Source organism: Maylandia zebra, linkage group LG19, assembly GCF_041146795.1.
Source record: "Maylandia zebra isolate NMK-2024a linkage group LG19, Mzebra_GT3a, whole genome shotgun sequence".
In the NCBI taxonomy this organism is placed as follows: domain Eukaryota; kingdom Metazoa; phylum Chordata; class Actinopteri; order Cichliformes; family Cichlidae; genus Maylandia; species Maylandia zebra.
Window position 1 is genome coordinate 14,977,764 of NC_135185.1, and position 21,558 is coordinate 14,999,321.

A 21,558-nucleotide genomic window follows, 5' to 3' on the forward strand; every position below is an offset into this window, starting at 1 on the left:
TATATATGGGAGAGAGACGATATCTTCTTGGAATAAACTACATATTCTCTTATTGCTGTTACCAAGTTCCTGTGAAAAGCAGATTTTTCCTATTGGTGACTCAGCTGGATCAGGGAGAGTGACTGAGGTAGATATTGAGCTGTCAGTGTTTTTATATAACATTAAAGACCCTGAGGGTATGGCACCAAGCACCATTGAGAATTCCTGAACACTGATTGGAAAATTATATAGTGCAATAAAGTTGTTGTAAGCAAGTAGTTTTCCCTCTTTACTAACCAGCTGAGCCACCAATAGGATCCCATTCTGGACCCAAGTTTCCAGGAAAAGTGATTTATTTTTATATAAAATATCTCTGTTGTTCCAGATAAGCTATTTGTGAGGTGAGAAGTTGTGTTTATAAATGAGGGTCCACGCTAAGAGGACCTGCTTATGGAAGGATGAAAGCTTTACAGGGAGTTTCTCAACATTGTAATTACAATTTAAAATAAAATTAAAGCCACCAAAACGAGAGAAAATATAATATAGTATAAAGTTCCAGATAGAGGTAGGGTTTTTAAGAAAATGTTTAGCCCAATTAATTTTGAAAGTGTTATTTAAAGTAGAAAAGTCTAAGACGTTAAGCCCACCTGATTCGTACTTATTCATCACAACAGTTTTTCTAATATAATGCGTACGGTTTTTCCATATACAATTAAAGAGCATACGGTCAATATCTTTACTAATTTTCTTATCCAGATGTAAGGAGAGAGCAGCATATGTTAATCGGGATATCCCTTCTGCTTTAGTAATTAACACTCTACCTTTCAAAGACAAGTCCCTTTGCAGCCACTGGTTGAACTTTTTTAGGGTTTTCTGTATAATTGGAGTGAAGTTTGAAGAGCATCTTGATTTTTGGTCTTTGGATATTAACAGTCCCAAGTATGTGACTTCTTGTTTAACAGAGATATTACAGATAGTATTTGCAAGGCAGTCTTGAATTGCTAGTAACTCATACTTTTTTAGATTTAGGCATAAACCAGAGGCCTCAGAGAAGCCCGCGTTAAGCTCGTAACTCGGATGCGCATGGCAGAAGAAATCGCACGGAAATCCATGTTCTGTCAATGAGAAACTGTTTTTTTTTCTCAAACCTTTACTTAAACATCAGTACAATACAAAATGGAATTAAAAGTACCACAATAATGGTGTTGTATTTACAAAAGAATTGTATGCATAATTGAGTTAAGATACTGTACAAGTTCAAAGGAGAATACATAAAAAGAGAGATGTCTTCCTAAACATTTGGACTTGTAAATCAATGAGAAACTGATCCATTGAGCTCTCACGTGTTCGGCTGCGGTCATGTCGGCCGCACTTTGAATTTTGTTGCTCTTTTTCTCTCCATAATACGGTTACTCGGAAACACAGCAGAGTTCGTCTTTTTTTTATCCTGCAAGTTTGTCCCCATTTACTCCGCAGTGCAGTAGATGTTTGTTAACAAAGAAAATAAAATATAATCCTTACTTGATTTATTATGATTAAAAAAAAAATATTAAAAACTCTTTAAGAGGTGGCAACATGGTAATATGCTGAGTGGCAGCGTTTTCCTTTCTCACTTCCACAGAGTTTTTCTTAATAAGTTGGAATGTAACAACTTCCGGTATAAATTTTACATGTTTTATTAAGGCATGTCACATAGATCAATCTTGTATTTATTGACAATATCAAGTAAAAGAAATACAGTTTTAGTGGTTTGTTGTGGCAATTAAAGCATTTTGTGTCACTTTATACAAAAAAACCAAACAAACAAAACCCAGCTCTTTTCTCAAATTACTGCAGCTGTATATGTGTCGAGTTTGCCTTTGTGCTTGTCCTTTTCTTCCCATCAAATTTGACAATTTGAACACACACTTGAATTAAGATTGTGTGTGTGCTCAGTCTTCCAGCAGTATGTCCAATTCTTCTAAAGGCAGTCGCACTCGCAGTTCTTTCTCTGTCAACAGGTCTACAAACTCCTGCAGGTGATCGGGGAACAGCTGCGCTGCGTCCATATACAAACCCTGATCACACACACACACACACACACACACACACACACACACACACACACACACACACACACACACACACACACACAGAGAAAGAAAAGGAGGGAGAATTTTATGTACTAGCAACATACATACAGCACTGATGTTGATTTAGTTTGCAATGATGACTACATGACACAACAACAGGGCGATAAGTTTAGTTTGGTAATAATATGCTGAGCAAGGCAGCATATTGATCAAGTGGCAACATCTTTAATGAAATCATATAACAAATAGTGTTGCCTACTGTGTGGCTAATTGTACTAACTTAGTTTCACTCGTACAACAACACCTGACGACTCTGCAGGGACTCAGCACAGAACTACAAATCAAGCTTTGGGAAATATCACTTTCACAGTATATGTGTGCCTCACCTTACACCAGGGGATATTCTGTAAGGCCTTGTAGAAGATTCCTGTGGCTTTATCCACTTTTCCTTCACACACCTACAAATTCACACGTACACACGTTACACGCACAATATAAGCATGGATGATATTGGTGTATCCACATGCACAGAAGCACTTCTACACTTTTGTTTTTTTTGTTTTTTTAAAAAGAGGACATTTTAGTCCTTATTCCTAAAATGCACATAATAATATTCCTAAAATGTTTTTTTTTTTTCCTTTTTAAAAACGACACTAAAGCTTTCAGATACAAAATTTATTTTTCTCATTCAAGCAGGATCGGGTCTCTACAATCTTCCTAAAACTTTTAGTGCTCCAGGGCAGAACAGCATCAATGTGAGTTTGTATGACTGGTCTCACCAGGAAGTAGATGTACATTCTCCAAAGTAAAGGACAATGAGCCCCAGTTTCTGTTGCTATGGCGTTTTCAAACAGTCCACGGATGCGGTTGCTGAGGCCATTCTCCGGCAGGATGGATAAGGGATCATCATGTAAACACGATCTATAAATACCGCAGACATGTACAGTTTAATGTGCAGTAAGTGCTAATTATCAGTTGATAATGTGCAAACTGTTTCTGTTTCTATAAAAGCTGCATTAAGTAAAACTAAAAGCGAGACTGCAAATCACTTAAATCTGCATTTAAACAACATGAAACTTTTTGAGATGCTCTTTTTTCATCATGCTACTTATGAATCGCTTTTGTGTTGTGATGTTCCATCAGATGGATTTATTAACGTTTTTGAGCATTAAACAACTTTTATACTCTTTGTTGTCCTTCACTGGACTTTTTTGAAACGAGCAATTTAAATGTAGTTTTTGTAAATACTTTTGAAATCATCACCTTCTGTTTTTATTTGTAGTTTACATGGCATTTTGCTTTTTTGGACACAAGGATGTAAATGATATGTGAACTTTGATGTGATCCTGCTGTCTGATGTTTGTGATCATCTTTTGTCGTTTTACCTCTGAGCTGCATCTACCAGCTGCTTCCTTTGCTGTTCAGCAACAATGGCAAAGAGACGCGGCACCACGCTGCTGCAGTTTCTGGTTACAGAGTGAAAAAACCGGCGTGCACGGCCAGCGGTATGGTAACGGTTCTCCACCTGAAGCACACATCACATGGAAATGTCAGTCAGGCCAAAATAAACAAATAAGGTTAGGGCTCAAAAGGCTTTGGGAAACATATCTAGAGAAGAATGGGGGAAAATGTGCTTTTATTAGCCTGACCTGTACATAAATGCTCCACAGAGGGACGCTGGTGGTCCAGACTGGGAGGGCCGATGTCAGCGTTTGCCTCAGTGTCACCAGAGGAAACACAGCGACGGTGTTGTGGTACTTGAGCAGTGCCGCCTGCTGCCAGGCCAACGCCTCACACTCAGCAGCTACTCTGCTGACACAGGGCCTGTTTGAGTCAGCGTCAGCTCTTGCGAGCTTACCCTCCTTGCTGCTGTTCAGCTGCTGTTCAGCTGTTAACGTGCGGTGTAGTTCCTCCATCTTCTCTCTAACCTGGGTGTAGACTGCGTTGGCTGCTTGCACGCTCACCGTGAGGTACTGGAAAAGAGCGTAGCAGCCAACCAGACCTCTCAACCTCAGCTTCTCTGCCATCAGGTCGTCTTGGACTGGAGAAGACAGGATAAGACAAAAAGCTCAAGCACAAAAAGAGAAGGGGCTCATTTTTAACTACTCTTACATTTTCAACAAGATATATTAGTTTGGAAGATGGTTTCCACCAGAAAAGCTTGGTTCAGGTGTATCCAATAGGTAACAAGAGAGTTCACATACAGCAAAAAGCATGACCCAGTCAAGCACAACGCTCTCAGCTTTTAGGACAAGAGCAAGCTAAATGAATGAGTGAAAAAATATTTTGGTTAACTGATATGAAATAAATTAAAAAAAAAAAAAAACCCTGGATGTTTGTTTTCTGGATATTTTTTCTGGAAATAAAAATATCCAGAAAATCTCTGATCTAGTCAAATCTGTAAACAACCAGGCGGAGGAAGCTTTGTCTCAGATATTTAAGACTTCAATGTCCAATGGAATCAATGCATTTATAGCACATCGCTTTGTCCCTGACTACTGGTTGCTACAGGCTCTGGCTGCCTATGTAACCCTCTAATGTATTTACCATCCTTTCAAATTTAAAACAATTGTATCCTCCACTCTCATTGGCAGCTCCGATGTTGAGAAAAAGTTCAACTCGGGAGCCATTTCACATTTGTTGCTTTAACTCGCTGAACGCCATTATCTTTGGTTGCTACGTTGCTTCCTGTGTTTGTCATGTTTCATTTTATTATTATTATACTGTTCTGCCCTTCTTAAGTAATGATAAATCGTCTAATAAATATGCCAAGCACTTACTAAATTAAGCAAAATGAAACACAAAAAAAATAAAGTGGAGTAAACTAAAAAGAGAAAAAATGAAAGAGAAAATACAAAATTACTACTACTCTGATTGTGCAGTGAGTGCGGATTTATAGTAAAAATGTTCACGGCAGGTCTCTGAGAAGTTAAACAGTTGGAAACGGGTCAGAAAACAAACCTTTACTGTTTTGGTCCAGTGCTGATAAACTGGCAGCCAGAGTCTGGTCGTACGATTTTCTGGCTTTCAGGATGGAAACCGTGGAGAGGGAGGATGAAGTGGACGATGCAGAGGTTCCTTCTGCTAGCCGGGTCAGTACAGACACAGCCGGGGATGCTGTTACATCAGCCGGTTGACCCCCTCGCTCTTTCGCTCCATCCTCCAACTCCAGCTGGGACCACAGCAGGCAGAGATCACACAGAGCGAGACTGCTCAGCCCTTTGGTTCCCCCAAGCGCTGTTGCAGTGGAGAACACTTTGCGGGCCTCATCCAGGTTGCCCAGTAGCCATTCCAGGTGGCCGTACTCCCGCCACAACACTAATGATGAGCGATTGTCTGGTTCTTTGAGCAGCCGCTTGGCAACTCGCTTGCTGCTCTTCCCCTGAGAACGAAGGCGCTTTTTATTTCCGCCGTGCAAGCAGCGCATGACCTGACGCAAACACCAAGAACCAGAAGAGTGTAAGGGTTAGTTTGACCTCACTTTGAGTTTGAATGTAGTCAAATGAACCAACTCCTACCTTGAGTTTCTCGTACTGGATCCAGCTGAGTGACAGGAAGGCTCGGTGGTGGGGCGGAAGCACAGGCTGAAGCATATTGAACAAGTTCGTGAGGAACTTCTCACCCTGTTTCCCAAGCCCCACCCACTTCCGTGTTCCTTGGAGAGTGGTCATGTGACCGACAGAGTTAATGCCACCATCAGCTAAATCATAGGAGGTCAGAGGACGCTGGGGAGCATTACCTAGGATGGAAAAAGTTGCTTTTTTTAAGACTCCTCTCACCTCAGTGAGATTTGAAAAAATTAAAGCTTGTTTAGACTGTTTTACCTTGAGTGAGCAGAGAAAGGTTCTCCAGCAGCAAGCCAGGCTGACCTGGGGAAACCGAGAGCACTGAGTCCACAGGCAAACCCAAAAAGCTCAAGAAACGGAGAAGCAGGCGGAGATGGAGCTCTGGCGAAGACAAACAAATCAGTGACGGGCCAATGTCATCAAACAACACCTGGAATTAGAGATAGAGGTCAGCAGAGAGGTCAACCTACATGGTAAAGTTCAACAAAAAGAATATTTTGTCTTAAAACAATCAAACACATCACCTGTCTGTCAGGATCCTCACAGTCCTCCTCTGACTGGCCCTTGGCTTTGTCGGGTCTCCAGGGCAACCAGTCTGTGGCTTCACGAGATGACTCCACATCCAGCCAGATGGTACCTCTGGGCTGGGTCCTGTCCTTCACCTCCTCTTCATCCTCTTCCTCTTCTTCCTCCTCTTCTGTGGAAACAAAAAGAAAGATTAGATTAATTACATCCCCATAAAGAGAGCTTGGATCACACAAACTGCAATAACTCTTCACAGACAGAATTTGTAGGTGCAGTCATATAGCAGAGTTTCATCTTCTTTGGTCTCAGAGAGAGAGGGAGGTCTGGGGATCTCTGCTTAAACTGTTGGCTCATGAGCCAAACCCAGATAGACAGTATAAAATTGATGGATAAATGAAATGGCACGTGCACTGTAAAGTGTGTGTGTTTTACCTACCTGCAGTGGGTTGTAGCCAACCTCCTCGCTCTTGTTGGAGCATCCAGGCTTTCCAGCCTCTGGCGTCTAGCTCCCCGATCCTTGCTTCGCCGCTGTCCCAGAACGGCTCAAAGAAGTCAACCTGTGGACACAGAGGCAGAAATGTAACTACACGAGGTTAGAATTTATTTTTTTTTATTATTTAAATGACCAGCCAAGGCCACTTCGCTGATCATCACATTCAACTCTGAGCAACAAATACAGTGGCTTGCAAAAGTATTCGGCCCCCTTTTACTTTCTGCCCACGTGTACACCACTTTGTGTTGGCCTTTCACGTGGAATTCCAATAAAATTGATTCATGTTTGTGGCTGTAATGTGACAAAATGTGGAAAAGTTCAAGGGGGCCGAATACTTTTGCAAGCCACTGTATAACTCCTGAAATGTCACACAAGTCCTCTAAGAGTAGATTACAACATTAAAACTCAGCGAGAACATACCTGCTGCTTAGTGGACAGCTCTCGCACGCTGTCAGGCTTGAAGAAAGTAAAGTCGATCATTGCCTGAAACATGGCAGTCGACTTCTCCGAATGACCACACTGACGCAGAAAGTGACACTGCTGCATGAAGATATCTGGGCAGAAAGTAAAAGGATGTGGGATTTGTAGTCATACAAAGCAAGCAGGACTGAATAATGAATGAATCTCATGCTGAAATGTCTGTTACCCAACATATCCTCCTCTATTCCTGGCAGAGCCGGGTGAGACACCATGCTGCCGTCTCGGACAGCACTGAGCGTGCTCAGACACTTGCCGTACGCAGCGTTGACCTTGGACACGGTGAAGCTGCTGAAATAGCTCTGGGTGAAGAGCAGATACTCCCTCCACAGGGGGGTGCTGTTTGGGTGGAGAAACACCTGAAACACAACAAATAAAGAGCAACTTTGTTACTTGTATGTGACATTTATTTTTTTTGATAGAAGCAGTAAGATTCCGACACTCTTGAGGGTTTCCTCTGCATTTTAGGGACTTGTTGTGACCTTCATACATAGACATACCAGTTTCTTCCACTCTTTAGCCAGAGCAGAGGGCTCCCAGAGCTCCTGGCAGATGCGGAGTCTCTCGAGTTGCAGAGCTATGCAGAGGGGGTTGGTGGCCACGGCGCGCTCTGCAATGCTTAGCTTTTTCTCCAGCACTGCCCTGTAGGAAGACTTGCGGCGCTCAGCAGCATCACTGCCCTGCTGCTCCTCCTCGCCTTTGAACACAGCTGCACTCGCCTCATCCTAGAGGATGAAGTAGGCGATGAAGTACCCAAACCTTATCTGATAAGCCAAAGAGCATGTTGGAGGAAACTCCGTGCTTCTTGCTTTTCTGTGACTGATTGAGGGCTTTATGCACACAAGAAGACTTTGTGAAACTTGCAATGAAAATGAAATGAAAGCATATCAATTAACTAATTATGTCTGTCCCCTGTTGTGTTGATTTCCTATTGCGGCTAGTAGTGACACTGAGTTAGACTCCTGGTTTGACTTATGTGTATGATTTAACCAGCGTAAGCCTTTACCAGCACATCTCTAAAACTTTAGAAGCATTTTGAACAGTTGCTGCAGGCAATTTAGATGAATGAGCCTCTGAGGAGTTCATCAAATCTACTTCTGAATTACCTAAATGGTTCTTCAGTGGATGAACGTTATTCAAGTAAATCAACCCTCTTGTACTTTCATTGCTGTTTTGGTAATAATAAAGAACGTCAAACACTAAATATTCAATCTTTGTGAGAGTGTTTTGGAGCACCAGTGTGAGGAGTGCAGTTTCAGAGATGCAGAAGGAGCCCACGCTGCAGGATTTCCTCTCGGTACAGTGAGTGATCACTTGCCTCAGAGAAACATTCCTCCTGAAAGTTCACTGGCACTTTCAGAGTCCAGGATAGGAGTAGAGGGAAGGTTCAGATGTCAGACAATAAAATGCTGTCAGTCAGAAAAAAAACATTTCCACTGTCTTGATGCATTTGATTACTGCTTCTTGTGATGTTCTCATGAGAGGTGAGCACACATCAGGAGTCCGTAAACTTTTGTTAAAAGAAAGCACGTTCTGAAGCCCTGACATTCCTGCAGCAGTATTATAAAGCAGCGTGTGTACCTGATATCGTATGAACTCTATCCACAGCTGTGTGTCTGCTGGCTGCTCTCTCAGCCGCCTGTTGAAATCTTCGGTCCTGCCACCCAAAAGTGCAGTGCCCTCCTCTGTGTGAGCGTCCTCCTTTTGCTGGTCTTGCTGTCCTTTCCCCTGCAGCCAGAGGGCCGTCGAGGAGTCATACACACCGAGGGGATTCACCGATGACGTCTGCCCTATGTGAGCTAAAAAGGTAAATACATTTTTAAAAATCAGTTACATTTTAAGGAATAAATGGAATAAATGTGGCACAGTGATGTTACATCTTTTTAAGCTTAGCACATTTTATACCAGCCCGTTTATACAGATGTCCCCTAAACACATCACAAGTTTTGAAAAGAAGAAAGCTATAACAATACACTCGCTGAATATGTGAGCTTGTTTTATCATACCAGCATGACAAACAAAGGCAATTACTGGCTTTTAACACACTTTGACCAAAACATTTTGGTTTTAACAGCCTTAGTTGTTGTTTTAGTTGTTTTTATTGAGTTATTTTATTTATTTTTTTCTATATTTTACTGCATCATTATTTTACATTTTATTTGTTTTAGTGGCATTTTACATTCTTAAGCATTTTGTGCAGCATGGACTGTTTGGAAATGGGCTATAGAAAGAAACTTGACCTACTGGTTTTAGTTCATCAGAGTCTCAAAGCTACATAAAATTGAGACCATTTAATGTTTCCACACCCATTAAAGGTCTGTTTGGGGGTTAAAGGATGAGTGTTAAGCGTTTTTTTGTTTTTTGGATGATTTAACTTGGGGGTAAGAAGATTGGGACATGGATGTGCATGCAGATAAAGATCCTAACAAAGCCACACAAAAAAACCCAAAAGCATAACTGTGTGACTACTAATACATATTCTAACAGAGAAAATTATTTTAGCCAAAAATATGAGAACTGACAACAGCCAAACAACCTCAAACTCACTGAGATCTCACTCACTCAGATCTCCAAAGTTTGAGGGAGATGAGATAAACAGAAAAGTCAAAGAAATGTCAAACAGACTCATAATTTTCTCAAATTAGTGGTGCCATGGCCCGTTAAAAATGTGAAGGTCTAATCTTGTTTTCTTTCCTTGAGACAATCATCAAACGCTGCTGACATTTTCTGGATTAATCTGCTTCTTCTTGGTCACTTGCGCAAGTCTAAATGAGACTTTCAGTTCAAAAAGGATCAGCACTATAATGGCACATTAAGCATGAAGTGGCTGAATTCTTTCTTTGCCACACCCAGCTAGACCCCGTACCTTTCTCCCCTTCTTTATTGTCTGCCTCATCATCACACAGAGGGAGGAAGATTGCAGAACTGGTGCCATCGCTACCATCAAAACTCGCTGGTAATGCAGGAAGAGCAGGCGCTGCCTTCAGCAGCTGTCGACTGACTGTAGAGTAGTATCTGTCCGCTGCCTTCTTCCCGTCGCCGCCTTTCTTCTTCTTCTTATTAGTCACCTCTGAGTCCTCCCAGCTGACCCCCTGCTTGTGAAAGTCCAAACCCAGAGCCGAGCTGCCTTTCCTTCTATACCTGGAACACAAAAATAGTGCAGCTCATCTCAGATTGTAGCTTTTATTCTGTACTCAACTATACAGTCCATGTAACTTTATAATTTGGTTCAAAATAAAACCTTCAGCCAGTCATTTATAAGTAAAAAACAAACAAACGGATGAATCCCAGGTTTTGGGAGCATGGTTTAACTACAGACATTACAGTCTCAGCTCTCCTTAAACTGTATGAGGATTCCTAAAAGACACATCTGATGGACAGAGGAGAAAGGAGAGAGGAGGCTTATAGGAAGAGCACAAGTGTATCCTTTGCAGAAGTGTTTTTACCTTCAGAGTATAAAAAAAGGCATCTCACATGGCTGGAAAATACAAACCACCCCTTGAACAAAACTCTTTAAACAACTCATCCTTTTTATTCTTACACTGCTTCATTTATTGAAAGTGATCAAACTTTTTCCCCTTTTTCTTTGTGAGATTAAAAAAATAAAGTATAATGTCCTGTCATATTGCAACCATGTTGGGAAACTATTCAAACGCAGTCTTAAATGTGAGCATGGCTACACCTGAGATCAATTTAAGTTAAGTTTAAAGAGTTAAGCTTTTAAAGACCAACGTGGGAAAAATCAGAAGGTGCCAGGGATATTTCAGTCCACTTAAATCCTGGAATAAATGTGACACCGTGATGTTACATCCTTTTAAGCTTAGCACATTTTTTACCAGCCCGTTGATACAGACGTCCCTTAAACACGTCACAAGTTTTGAAAAGAAGAAAGCTATGACAATAAACTCGCCGAATATGTGTGCTTGTTTTTATCATACAAGCATTACAAACAAAGGCAATTACTGGCTTTTAACACACTTTTACCGAAACATTTTGGTTTTAACAGCATTAGTTGTTGTTTTGGTTGTTTTTATTCAGTTATATTGTTTATTTATTTATTTGTTTTTTTCTATATTTTACTGCATCATTATTTTGAATTGTATTTGTTTTAGTGGGATTTTACATTGTTGAGCACTTTGTGCAGCATGGACTGTTTGGAAATGTAGACACAGTTGGGCTATAACGACACTGTTTATGATGTAATTGTGTCAAATGTTTGCATAAACGTCACTTTCTTTGTGTCTCTTCTTGTGTGCAAGTCTTTTCTGTGAAGGGCTAAAAAGAAAAAAAGAGTCATGTGTCTTTTACCTGGCTACGTCTCCTCTGTACAGAGACTTGTAAGTCCAGTTGGCGGGGTCTGCTTTTCGGTCCACACAAAACAGCTGCTCTGTGGGCAACTGGAGGTCATCCAACCAAGAGAAATGGCTCGCTAACTGAGGAGCCTCCTGCCTGTTTCCCACAAACATAATTACAGAACAGAAGCGAGGTTATACTCAGTGTATAAAATTACAAGTGTATGCCTCAGTGATGTTAAAGATGTTTGTGTACCTTTTGGCTTCTTGCTCCTTTTTGAGATCACTCGGGTAGATGGTTTCAGAGTCAGATGCGCTGCTGTGCGAATACCTCCCACTCTTTTTTTTGTGCTTTTTCTTCTGTTTCTTCTTCCTTTTCTTCTTTCTGGGTGCCACACCATCCTCTCTGTCCTCTTCAGAGCTGACATCTCTGCTGACACTGGGAGTCAATGAGGAAGAGAGGAAGAGTTTGATTTGGCAGATTTTTAGAGCTGGATGCTCTTCCTGACATAACCCAAAGGAGGTTTGTGTCTCCTTCTGCGACTGAACTGGGCAGCGATGAATTTCTAAGGAAGAACCAACACATTTCACAGTTCAGTGATCAGAGTTGTGATTCTTTTACCTTGGTTCCTTCTTGTTTTGCTCCTCGCTGGTCTTCTCTAGAAATCGACCGTGAAGAGAGAGCGCATCTCCTGTCTGAAAACTCTTATTCTTCAGCCAATCAAACTCTGAAAATGAGAGCAGACAAGACATAATTACAAGATAATCAGGAGGACTTAGAAATCATGAACAATGCAATCTGTCTATCCCAAGTAGTGATACTGCACTGTGCGAAGGTTTTGGACCACAACACGTCTAACAGACATAACATGGCATTTTTGCGCCAAAAACACGATTCTTCCCTAAGGGGCATTAGCTGAAAATATGGCATATCTCTGGATGTTGTGCAGGGAAAACTGAGGGCAAAACTGAGGAAACTGGACGAATGGAGAACAAAAGTAACAGGCCTAAAAAAAACTATCTGCAGATGAACTGCATTTTGCCCAGCAGTATTGAAGATCTTGTCAAAGCTGATGAAATTATGAACACAGAAGTACCATCAGATTCTCACCCACCATGTAATACAATCTGAAAAATGTATGACTGGCAACAGCTTTCTTTTTAAGCACGACAATCATCCCAAACTTACTGTGAATGCAGTTAAACTACAACTGGGTAGAAAAACACACAATGAAACACTATGAGTCATGGATTGGCTGCCCCAGAGCCAAGACCTCAATTATTGAAACAGTGTGGGGTCATCTAAACGTGGCCAACATTAAAAGAAGAGCTTTGAATGTCCTTCAAGAGGCCTGTAAAACTATTCCTAAAGGGTACTTAAAGAAATTACAAGAAAGCTACCTCAGAGACATGTTTTCTAAATGTGAACAAACTGAGTTTTTACCATATATACTGTACCTCCATGTATTTTCCCACATATTTCAAGAAATCACTCAGTCTATTTTCCATTTTTAAAGCAGAGAAATATCAAAAACCAAGGGTGGCTCAAGACTTTTATACAGTATTATAATTTTTTTTGAAATACCAACTCTGAAAATATTCATAGTAGTAAGTCAAAATTTCGTCCTCATTCATTTTTTATTCATTAAATAAAAAAAGTGAAATGAGACAAAAAAAAAAAATCCTCTAGAGAGGGGAGGGAGGGAGGCACTAAATGATTATTCATTAAATGAACCCCGAAGCTTCAATACGTCAATAAAACGTTAGTGTAATGACACGAGCAGGATGGGTAAAGAGTATCTAAAGATACTGACAAGTCGTTTAGATTAAAAAGACGTAAAATCGTCGCTGTTTTAGCTAAAAGATAGCGAGTTTCTTGGACTTCCAAGAGGAACACGTATCGTGAAATGAGAGATAAAGCTAAAAGAGGTTAAGATGTTTTGTGTCATTCAGTTCCAGCGACGAGCGGCTGATCTGACATTGAATATCAGGTCGTTGTTTCGGTCAGATTTTAGTTTTCGGCAGACTGTCAGTCTAACAGAGCGTCCAGGTGACTGCTAACTGACATTAAAAACCGTGTATTACAGGAAGCCGGGATCACCTGTGGAAGAATCTCTAACTTTGTTGCTCGCCTCTTCTGCAAACGCTGGAAACAGCGCCATGATGCTGCGTCACTTAGAAACAGGGCGCAGGGATATGACGTCACAACGGCGTTTGGGCTCGCCAAAGTAAAACATAATGCTGTTTGGGGATTTTTCAAACGTTAAAAAATTAAAATCCCATTTCTGTTGAAGCGTATTATACTCACTTAATTTTTTTTGTCTTGTGTAAACATATAATACATTTGGAAATAAGAAGGAAAAACTTCGGATTTTATTTTAATGTATTATTTTCTCATTTAAAACGTTAAAAGAGCCCCTGTTGGCCTGAAAGCTCGAATTCATGACTGCGTTGGCAGCTTTGGCTATTAGTTCACAAATATAATCTCTCCTGCCCACGTGTACTTAATATAAAATAATCCAGTGGAAAATAATACTATTCAAACTGTACAGCACTGGCACAGATGGTTGGCAAGGGAGAGTTGATTTTTTCACTTCCTGTTACTAAATAATGTGGTAAATTATGGCTTCTCTGGCACTTCACTGAAATTGTTGCAAAGCTATTTGACAAATCATAGGCAGACTATCAATGATAAGGCATTTAACATGTGGAGTACCTAGCTGTTTGGGGAAATTATTATTTTCAGGTCGTTTTTATGAGCTTTCATTTGTTTTAAAAATTGGCTCAGATTCTTTTGTATACTGATGACTCACCAGTATATGGATCTGAAACCTCAACTGATCAATTAAGCTTATTAATGCTTAATGAGTGACTGAACGCTGTAAAAGATGCGTTTATAATATTCCTACTAAAAAAAGAGGAGGCAAAACTGTTATTATTATTAGTGTATTCGTTGCTTTTAAAATAAAATACGTATATTGATAATACTGTAAGTAAAATAGGTAAAGGTCTGTCAGTGATTAGAAGAAGTGTACAATTAATGACACCAGAGTTTATAAAGGAGGTTCTAAATGCATTAGTGTGATTATTGCTATGTAATCCGTTCCAGTGCTTCAGCAAAAGAAATTTTAAAAAATGAAATAGGTTGGCACTTTTTACAGTTTATATTGCACATCCGATAACTAAAGAAACATATTTGTTAAAATCGTATTAGCAAAATCAGTATGAACTTGGCTAAAAATTGTTTGGATAGTGAAGACAGCTGACAGGCAGTCTGTAAAAAAAAATATTTGCCCCTTTCCAGATTTTTAAGTTACCAGTTTTTTTTCTTTTATTTTTTGCATATTTGTCACATTTAAATGTTTCAAATGCTTATCCTATTTTTAATATTAGAAAAAGCTAAAACTCAGTAAATACAAAATGCAGTTTTTAAATGATCAGTTTCACTGACTCGTCTGAAACTGAGTGAAAAAAGAGCCAATGTCCAAATAAAATTTCCTCCAGAAAGCCTGGAAATGTAATGCTCAAGATGACTTTTAGAAACACACAAATGCCTGGCTCCTTGGAAGCAAAGTATAAAAAAATGAGGGATGACTCAACACCTTTCCACAGTACTGTCAAAAATAAAATTAGAAATGCTCCCACATCGTCATAAAACCTGGTATTTAAATTTGAATTACTTCCGATTGAATGACTGAATGCACATCGCACTGTAATTTTATATGTAAGCCAGAAGTTAGAAAGTGCTCTCGCTGACTCTAAAATATAACGACTATGTCACATGGTAACTACAAACGATCGCCTCGTTTGGCGTTAAGATTCAGTCTCCATATTAGGTTTCATGTCGTGAGCTCGTGTATCGGGTAGAAAATGAAGTTGATTCTGAAAAGTCTTTCCTGGGTTTGTTATTCAAACCTGAGTGACGCGCACGCAGAGCTTTTGCGCGTCTCCAAGAGACGCGTTGTGTGCTGAATGTGTGCGCCGTTCTCTCCGTGTTACCGAGGTAACGGACCTCCTGGGATCGCTATCCAATCAAAACCCGAAAGCAAGGTGTTTGGGCCAATCCGATTCCCAGTCTGTTTTGTTTGACACTTAGTTCCTCCAATTGCCTTCTCGGTGTCTCTATAGCTGGCAACGCTCCTACCTTCTCAGGTTAGTCCGTTGTTGGTTGAACGCTGGATCAGTGTCTACGCTTGGCTGTTCCGAAGTTTTTCATTTCGACCAAAAAATGAGGGAAATAGTTCATCTGCAGGCCGGCCAGTGCGGCAACCAGATCGGCGCGAAGGTGAGAGTGATAGTGGTTTTAAAGTTGAGTTTGAGTGTTTGAAGTTCGAGTACGCGGGCCACTAAATTAAATTAGCGCCAGAGCTAATCATAGCGCTGCTGAGTTTGACTGAGCCGACTGATTTAATCGTTTTATTCCGTCCCTGTGTGTGTGTTCTAGTTCTGGGAGGTTATAAGTGACGAACATGGCATCGATCCCACCGGGACTTACCACGGAGACAGCGACCTACAGCTGGAGCGAATCAACGTGTACTACAACGAGGCTACAGGTTAACTTCACACTGCACAGTCTGATCTAATTTCTGGGTGAGCTGAGGTAATTCAATAGCCAGCAGAAACCTGGTTAATACAGCCACCGTCCAGTAGGGGGGGCATTAATCAACCCCCCTTTCAGAGTCAGGGGGCTTTTTCTTGGCTCTCCTTCCTGGTTACCGTCACTCAGTTTCCAAGACAAAACAACAAAAACAAACCCTTGCCTAGCAATGGTGCCCACAAATTAGACTGTTCCCGGCAGGAGGTTCAGGCTGCTGAGGTCCCGAACAAATAGACTCAAGGACAGCTTTTACAACAGGGCAATAGCCCTGATCAATGTAAATAGCTGACCTGACTGGATACCTCCCTGGACTTTTTAGGGGGAGGTAACAATGTTTAAAACGATAACAATAATATTTATATTTATAACAAGGTGCAATAATAATGTGCAATAATAACAGTGTGCAATACACATACACTTATTCTTCTTTTTTATACTAAGTTAATATACTGTGTTGTGTTGTTTGTTACGTTGTGATGTGTCATATCGTGTCGTGTTGTGTTATATGTAGTGCCGACGTAGGACAGTTTTTCCAATTTCATTGTACTACTGTACTATGTATGACTGTGCAATGACAATAAAGAGTTATCTTATCTTATCTTATCTTATCTTATCTTTAAGTCACACTTCGGACTGGGATAATATTATCACTAAGTTAAAGAGGCAAAGCATTGAGTATGTTCATGCAGTTTATGACAAAGTAAAGTTTTTATAGTTAAGTACAGTAAGTATGTGTATACTAGTTTCTGCAGTGGGTTTGCTCATGTCATAGTCTGGGTCATTCTACGGTGACGTCTGTCTCTGCCCCACCCCCGGCCTTTGCAGAAACATTTTAGGGTTACAGTTTGTTTCTGTGTTTAAAATAAACATGTTATTTAAACAGTTCCTGAGCTATCAGTTTGGCAGTGTTCGTTTTTAATCTGTCATAGAGTGGCCCAAGCACCACAGTCAGCTATAGCGGCTAAGCGCTGTGATTTCACATAGTTCAGAAGTGAATGAATGAATGAATAAATAAATAAGTTATACAATAGACACAATACACACATAGAAATGTAAGATATGTAGAACAAATATAAAATGTATAAAGAAAGTAATGATCCTATGAAGTTGCCTCACCGGTGTTACTGTGGAAAAACGGCCTATTATGAGTTCACTTCCTATTACTAATTTCCTTAAGCTCTGTAAAGAATTCATCATACCACCTCCCAATTTTGTGAGCACAATATGACAACGTGGATTTTATGAAAGGGACTATTAAAAACAGCCATTACTTACTCAGTAACACCAGTGGCTCCTATGTTCAGAGGAACTTTTTGCATAAACTATTTGTATTTTATGCAAATGCTAAGTTTTTTTTATCATAATGAATCCTCTTTTTGTCTGGTATGGCTTAACTGAGTAGCATGATGATTAATACGTCACTGGTGTTACCGTATGGGGTTTATTATTTCTGTCACATCAAACTGATATGATAATAATTTCACATCAATTGAATTTTGTTACAAGTAAGAGTTAAGATATAAAGGATTACATCACTTCTCATTTTTAATTGTTCTTCAAATTATTTTTATTGTTATAGCAAATAAACAATTCCACGAATGGACAAATATTGGGTCACATTTTAACAAACAAAACTGATAATAATAATAATAATGACGACAATACTAAGAGATAATCCCCAGATCCATTATTATTGACATTCTTCTGTCTGAAGAGAATTGGGACCAAGTATTTAATTAAAGCGTTTTAAAGCAGTCCAAAGAAATGTTCACATACCTTCAGAAAACCTGGAAAATTGAAACCGCTTTTACCAAAGTTGCTCCTTTGGCAAACACCACTTACAAAAGAATTCAAGTAGATGTAGATAAAATATATATTTTTTAAATCAACAAACTGTCTTTTGATTTTTTTTTAAATTCATAAATGAGCAAGTTCTATAATGTGGTTTAGGGTTAAATATTTTAAAATAAATCAATTTTAAGATCTTGCGCTATCTCAACATCAGACATTTCTGTAGAAGGACCCCTCTGTTTCTTTTTACTTTTTTCTTTTTTTATAAAGATTACACCAAAAGAAGCGTTTTCTGGGTTGAAGATTTGAGAAATTTAGATGGTTACTGGTAATTAAACATATCTGTCTTGATTTGAAAAAACAAATTAACAAATTGAAACTGAACATGTTTTGGTTTTTGTTAGTTTTTCTAAATCATAATATCTTCTGGTTGTTTTTGGTGTGATTTTCACCTCTTGTTAAAGTTTTTTTTCCTCTGTAGTTACCTGTGATAATTTGGGCTTTTTTAGTTTTTGTATTTATTTGCACTTCGCGTAGTTTGCTGATAGAGCTCGGAGGATTATTAAGGATTTATAACTGATATTAAACAGGTGCCCTATCCCTAAACTAATTATATAATCTTGAAGTTAAAAGTGTGGCTTTTTTTGGTCATCTGTTTTCACCAGGTGGGAAGTATGTCCCTCGTGCGGTCCTGGTGGACTTGGAGCCGGGCACAATGGACTCTGTGAGGTCCGGCCCCTTCGGTCAGGTGTTCAGACCTGACAACTTTGTCTTTGGTGAGCCTTTGAAAGCTGAACATTCATTTATTCATCATCCTGGCTTTAGAAAAGTAAAATGGAAAGTATTTTGACCAAAGGAAAAAAAAAAATCTGTGTTTGTTTGTTTTAATTTGTCTGTACTTATTTGTTTGTTCAAAAAAAACCCAGTGGAATAGTACGTTTTCAAGTGATGTTTCATGTTTGGCTGCTCACTGTAAGTAAATTGTGTTTTAAATATGGAAATGGAGTCAGTGGTGTCAGATGCCTATATTTGCTTGTGACACACAGGTCAGAGCGGGGCAGGGAACAACTGGGCTAAAGGCCACTACACTGAGGGGGCGGAGCTGGTGGACTCAGTCCTGGATGTGGTGAGGAAGGAGGCAGAGAGCTGCGACTGCCTCCAGGGCTTCCAACTCACGCACTCCCTGGGCGGAGGTACGGGCTCCGGCATGGGCACGCTGCTCATCAGCAAGATCCGCGAGGAATACCCGGATCGCATCATGAACACTTTCAGCGTGGTTCCCTCCCCCAAGGTCCGTATTCGACATCCACATCATTCCAGATTAACTGTGTGGGGCCCTGCCCGCCCTTAATGGCGCCTTCTCCTTCTTCAGGTGTCCGACACGGTGGTGGAACCATACAACGCCACCCTCTCCGTCCACCAGCTGGTGGAGAACACGGACGAGACTTACTGCATCGATAACGAGGCCCTGTACGACATCTGCTTCCGCACGCTGAAGCTCACAACGCCCACCTACGGCGACCTTAACCATCTCGTCTCGGCCACGATGAGCGGCGTTACCACCTGCCTCCGCTTTCCAGGCCAGCTCAACGCAGACCTGAGAAAACTGGCTGTGAACATGGTGCCGTTTCCCAGGCTGCACTTCTTCATGCCGGGCTTCGCACCCCTGACCAGCCGTGGCAGCCAGCAGTACAGGTTAGAGCAGCCGGATGCTGTTAGCAATGCCTATTTCGAGTTTGAATTATATCTCAACTAAAATATCTGTTCATTTTCCTAGGGCGTTGACCGTTCCCGAGCTAACCCAGCAGATGTTCGACGCCAAGAACATGATGGCAGCATGCGACCCACGCCACGGGCGCTATCTCACAGTTGCTGCCATCTTCCGAGGCCGCATGTCCATGAAGGAGGTGGACGAGCAGATGCTGAACGTGCAGAACAAGAACAGCAGCTACTTCGTGGAGTGGATCCCCAACAACGTCAAGACGGCCGTCTGCGACATCCCGCCGCGCGGCCTCAAGATGGCTGCCACATTCATTGGCAACAGCACGGCCATCCAGGAGCTGTTCAAGCGCATCTCTGAGCAGTTCACCGCCATGTTCCGCCGCAAGGCCTTCCTTCACTGGTGAGAGACACCCCGGTCCGTTTGTAGCCTGAGTTCATGCCCTCATGCGACGTGTTAATCACCTCACCGCTTCTGTTTCAGGTACACGGGCGAGGGCATGGACGAGATGGAGTTCACGGAGGCCGAGAGCAACATGAACGACCTGGTGTCCGAGTACCAGCAGTACCAGGAGGCCACGGCCGAGGAGGAGGGAGAGTTCGAGGAGGAGGGTGAAGAGGACATGGCCTAAAAATCAGCACGGCTCTTCTTTTTCTCCCTTTTCTTCTTTCTATGCAACAGTTTCAGGTCAATGCGGTTCAGACGTCAAGAAGTTAAACAACTTTTTTCTTTTCTTTTCTTTTTTTTAAGAACAAAAGTTGTTATATATCACCAAGTTATTTAGAGCGTACAGGTGGTCTCCATGCTTTTATGTGTTACATGTTTGCTTTTGTTCCCCATCTTTAAATATGAATGTTTTCAGCCTGTTCTTTCTTTTCTGGTTAGTATCACCTCATCATTGCGCTGTTTCTAAATGGATGGTGTTATTAAAGGGAGCCTGACGCTTATTACAGGAGGTGTGATCAAAAAAACTCCATTTAAAAAAAGATGTAGCAGTAAATAGAACATTAAATGTCCTGTTTGTGTAGATCACTTACCCTTTGCACTGTTTGATGTCACCACAGATTTTGAACATGACCCAGCTCCAGCTTTAACATGTACTAATGAGAGAATGTAACACTGACTAATTCATGGCACTTTCTTGCGATTTTTAACACTTAACGTTTAATGTAGAATATAATTATTTTATTTTATTTTTAAGTGAAATTAAATATTTAAGATTTATTCTAAATGAAAGAAAACACTGAGAGCGTCAGGAACTCATCACTCCCACCTAACTTTGTGTGCTTGTTCTGATTTTGTAGAAGAATTTAAATAAAGTTTGTCTTTTTTTTTTTTTTTTGTAGAGGGGTTCAGTACAGCCATGATATTTTTACATTATCATGAGCCATCTTTCTGCTCATATCCCTTCTATCCTAGCGTGTGACATCCAAAACTTCCTCAATCTGAAATTGCGAATTCCCTGTTGGGGTTAATAAAGTTTGGTGCTACATATGGTGGATTACTTCTACTTTTGTCTTTTTGTCTACTTAAAAACAAATGAGTCAGACGTGCTCTTGGCATGATGAGTGCAGGTGTTTGTGCAGTAGTACAGTGGGGGTAAAGATGAGCCATATTTGAGTTCACTTTTAGCAAAGAAAACATTTAATATTCAGATTTTTTTTATACACACATGGGTGCTGACTAAATTCCCCTTTTTTAAAAGGAAAAAGCTAAGTTAAATTTAAGGTCCAATGTGAAATATGTGTGTATTTGATTCTGACCTCTCTAATTACTGGTGGCTCGTTTTAAATCATAGAACTAAAAACAATGGATATATTTTATAGATAGATATATTTATGATTTAGCATTACCTTTCCCTAATTTTTAACAAATTTCATCATTTTCACAGAATGCTGGATAATTGTAGTTAAATGTTTATATCTGAATCACTGGTTAGCCTGATGTGGCCAAGTCTGCTCATCTCCTGCTGTCAAACTTAAGGGGTGGAGTGAGGAACAAAATGCAGACGGGGGAACAAAGTGGATGTAATTAAGAGGAGATGAT

General features: G+C 40.5%; 2 protein-coding genes across 2 annotated transcripts; one reads left to right on the forward strand and one right to left on the reverse strand.

Annotated features, from left to right (window-relative positions):
• Window positions 1-1,639: 1,639 nt before the first annotated feature.
• On the reverse strand, window positions 1,640-13,603 carry nrde2 (NRDE-2, necessary for RNA interference, domain containing). The gene is made up of 19 exons (XM_004559301.3): window positions 13,506-13,603; window positions 12,027-12,132; window positions 11,661-11,843; window positions 11,421-11,561; window positions 9,979-10,253; window positions 8,694-8,911; window positions 7,613-7,837; window positions 7,282-7,471; window positions 7,056-7,189; window positions 6,579-6,699; window positions 6,142-6,314; window positions 5,876-6,047; window positions 5,570-5,790; window positions 5,013-5,481; window positions 3,701-4,092; window positions 3,437-3,576; window positions 2,831-2,972; window positions 2,438-2,509; window positions 1,640-2,036 (listed from the first exon to the last, which is right to left on the reverse strand). Exons 1-19 carry the CDS (start codon window positions 13,564-13,566, stop codon window positions 1,911-1,913), a joined length of 3,561 nt encoding a protein of 1,186 aa, XP_004559358.3. The 5' UTR covers window positions 13,567-13,603; the 3' UTR covers window positions 1,640-1,910.
• Window positions 13,604-15,448: 1,845 nt separating this feature from the next.
• LOC101481081 (tubulin beta-4B chain) lies at window positions 15,449-21,011 on the forward strand. Its single transcript, XM_004559298.6, has 7 exons — window positions 15,449-15,689; window positions 15,849-15,957; window positions 18,458-18,568; window positions 18,839-19,083; window positions 19,165-19,487; window positions 19,570-19,914; window positions 19,996-21,011. Exons 1-7 carry the CDS (start codon window positions 15,633-15,635, stop codon window positions 20,141-20,143), a joined length of 1,338 nt encoding a protein of 445 aa, XP_004559355.1. The 5' UTR covers window positions 15,449-15,632; the 3' UTR covers window positions 20,144-21,011.
• The last annotated feature ends 547 nt before the right edge of the window (window positions 21,012-21,558 follow it).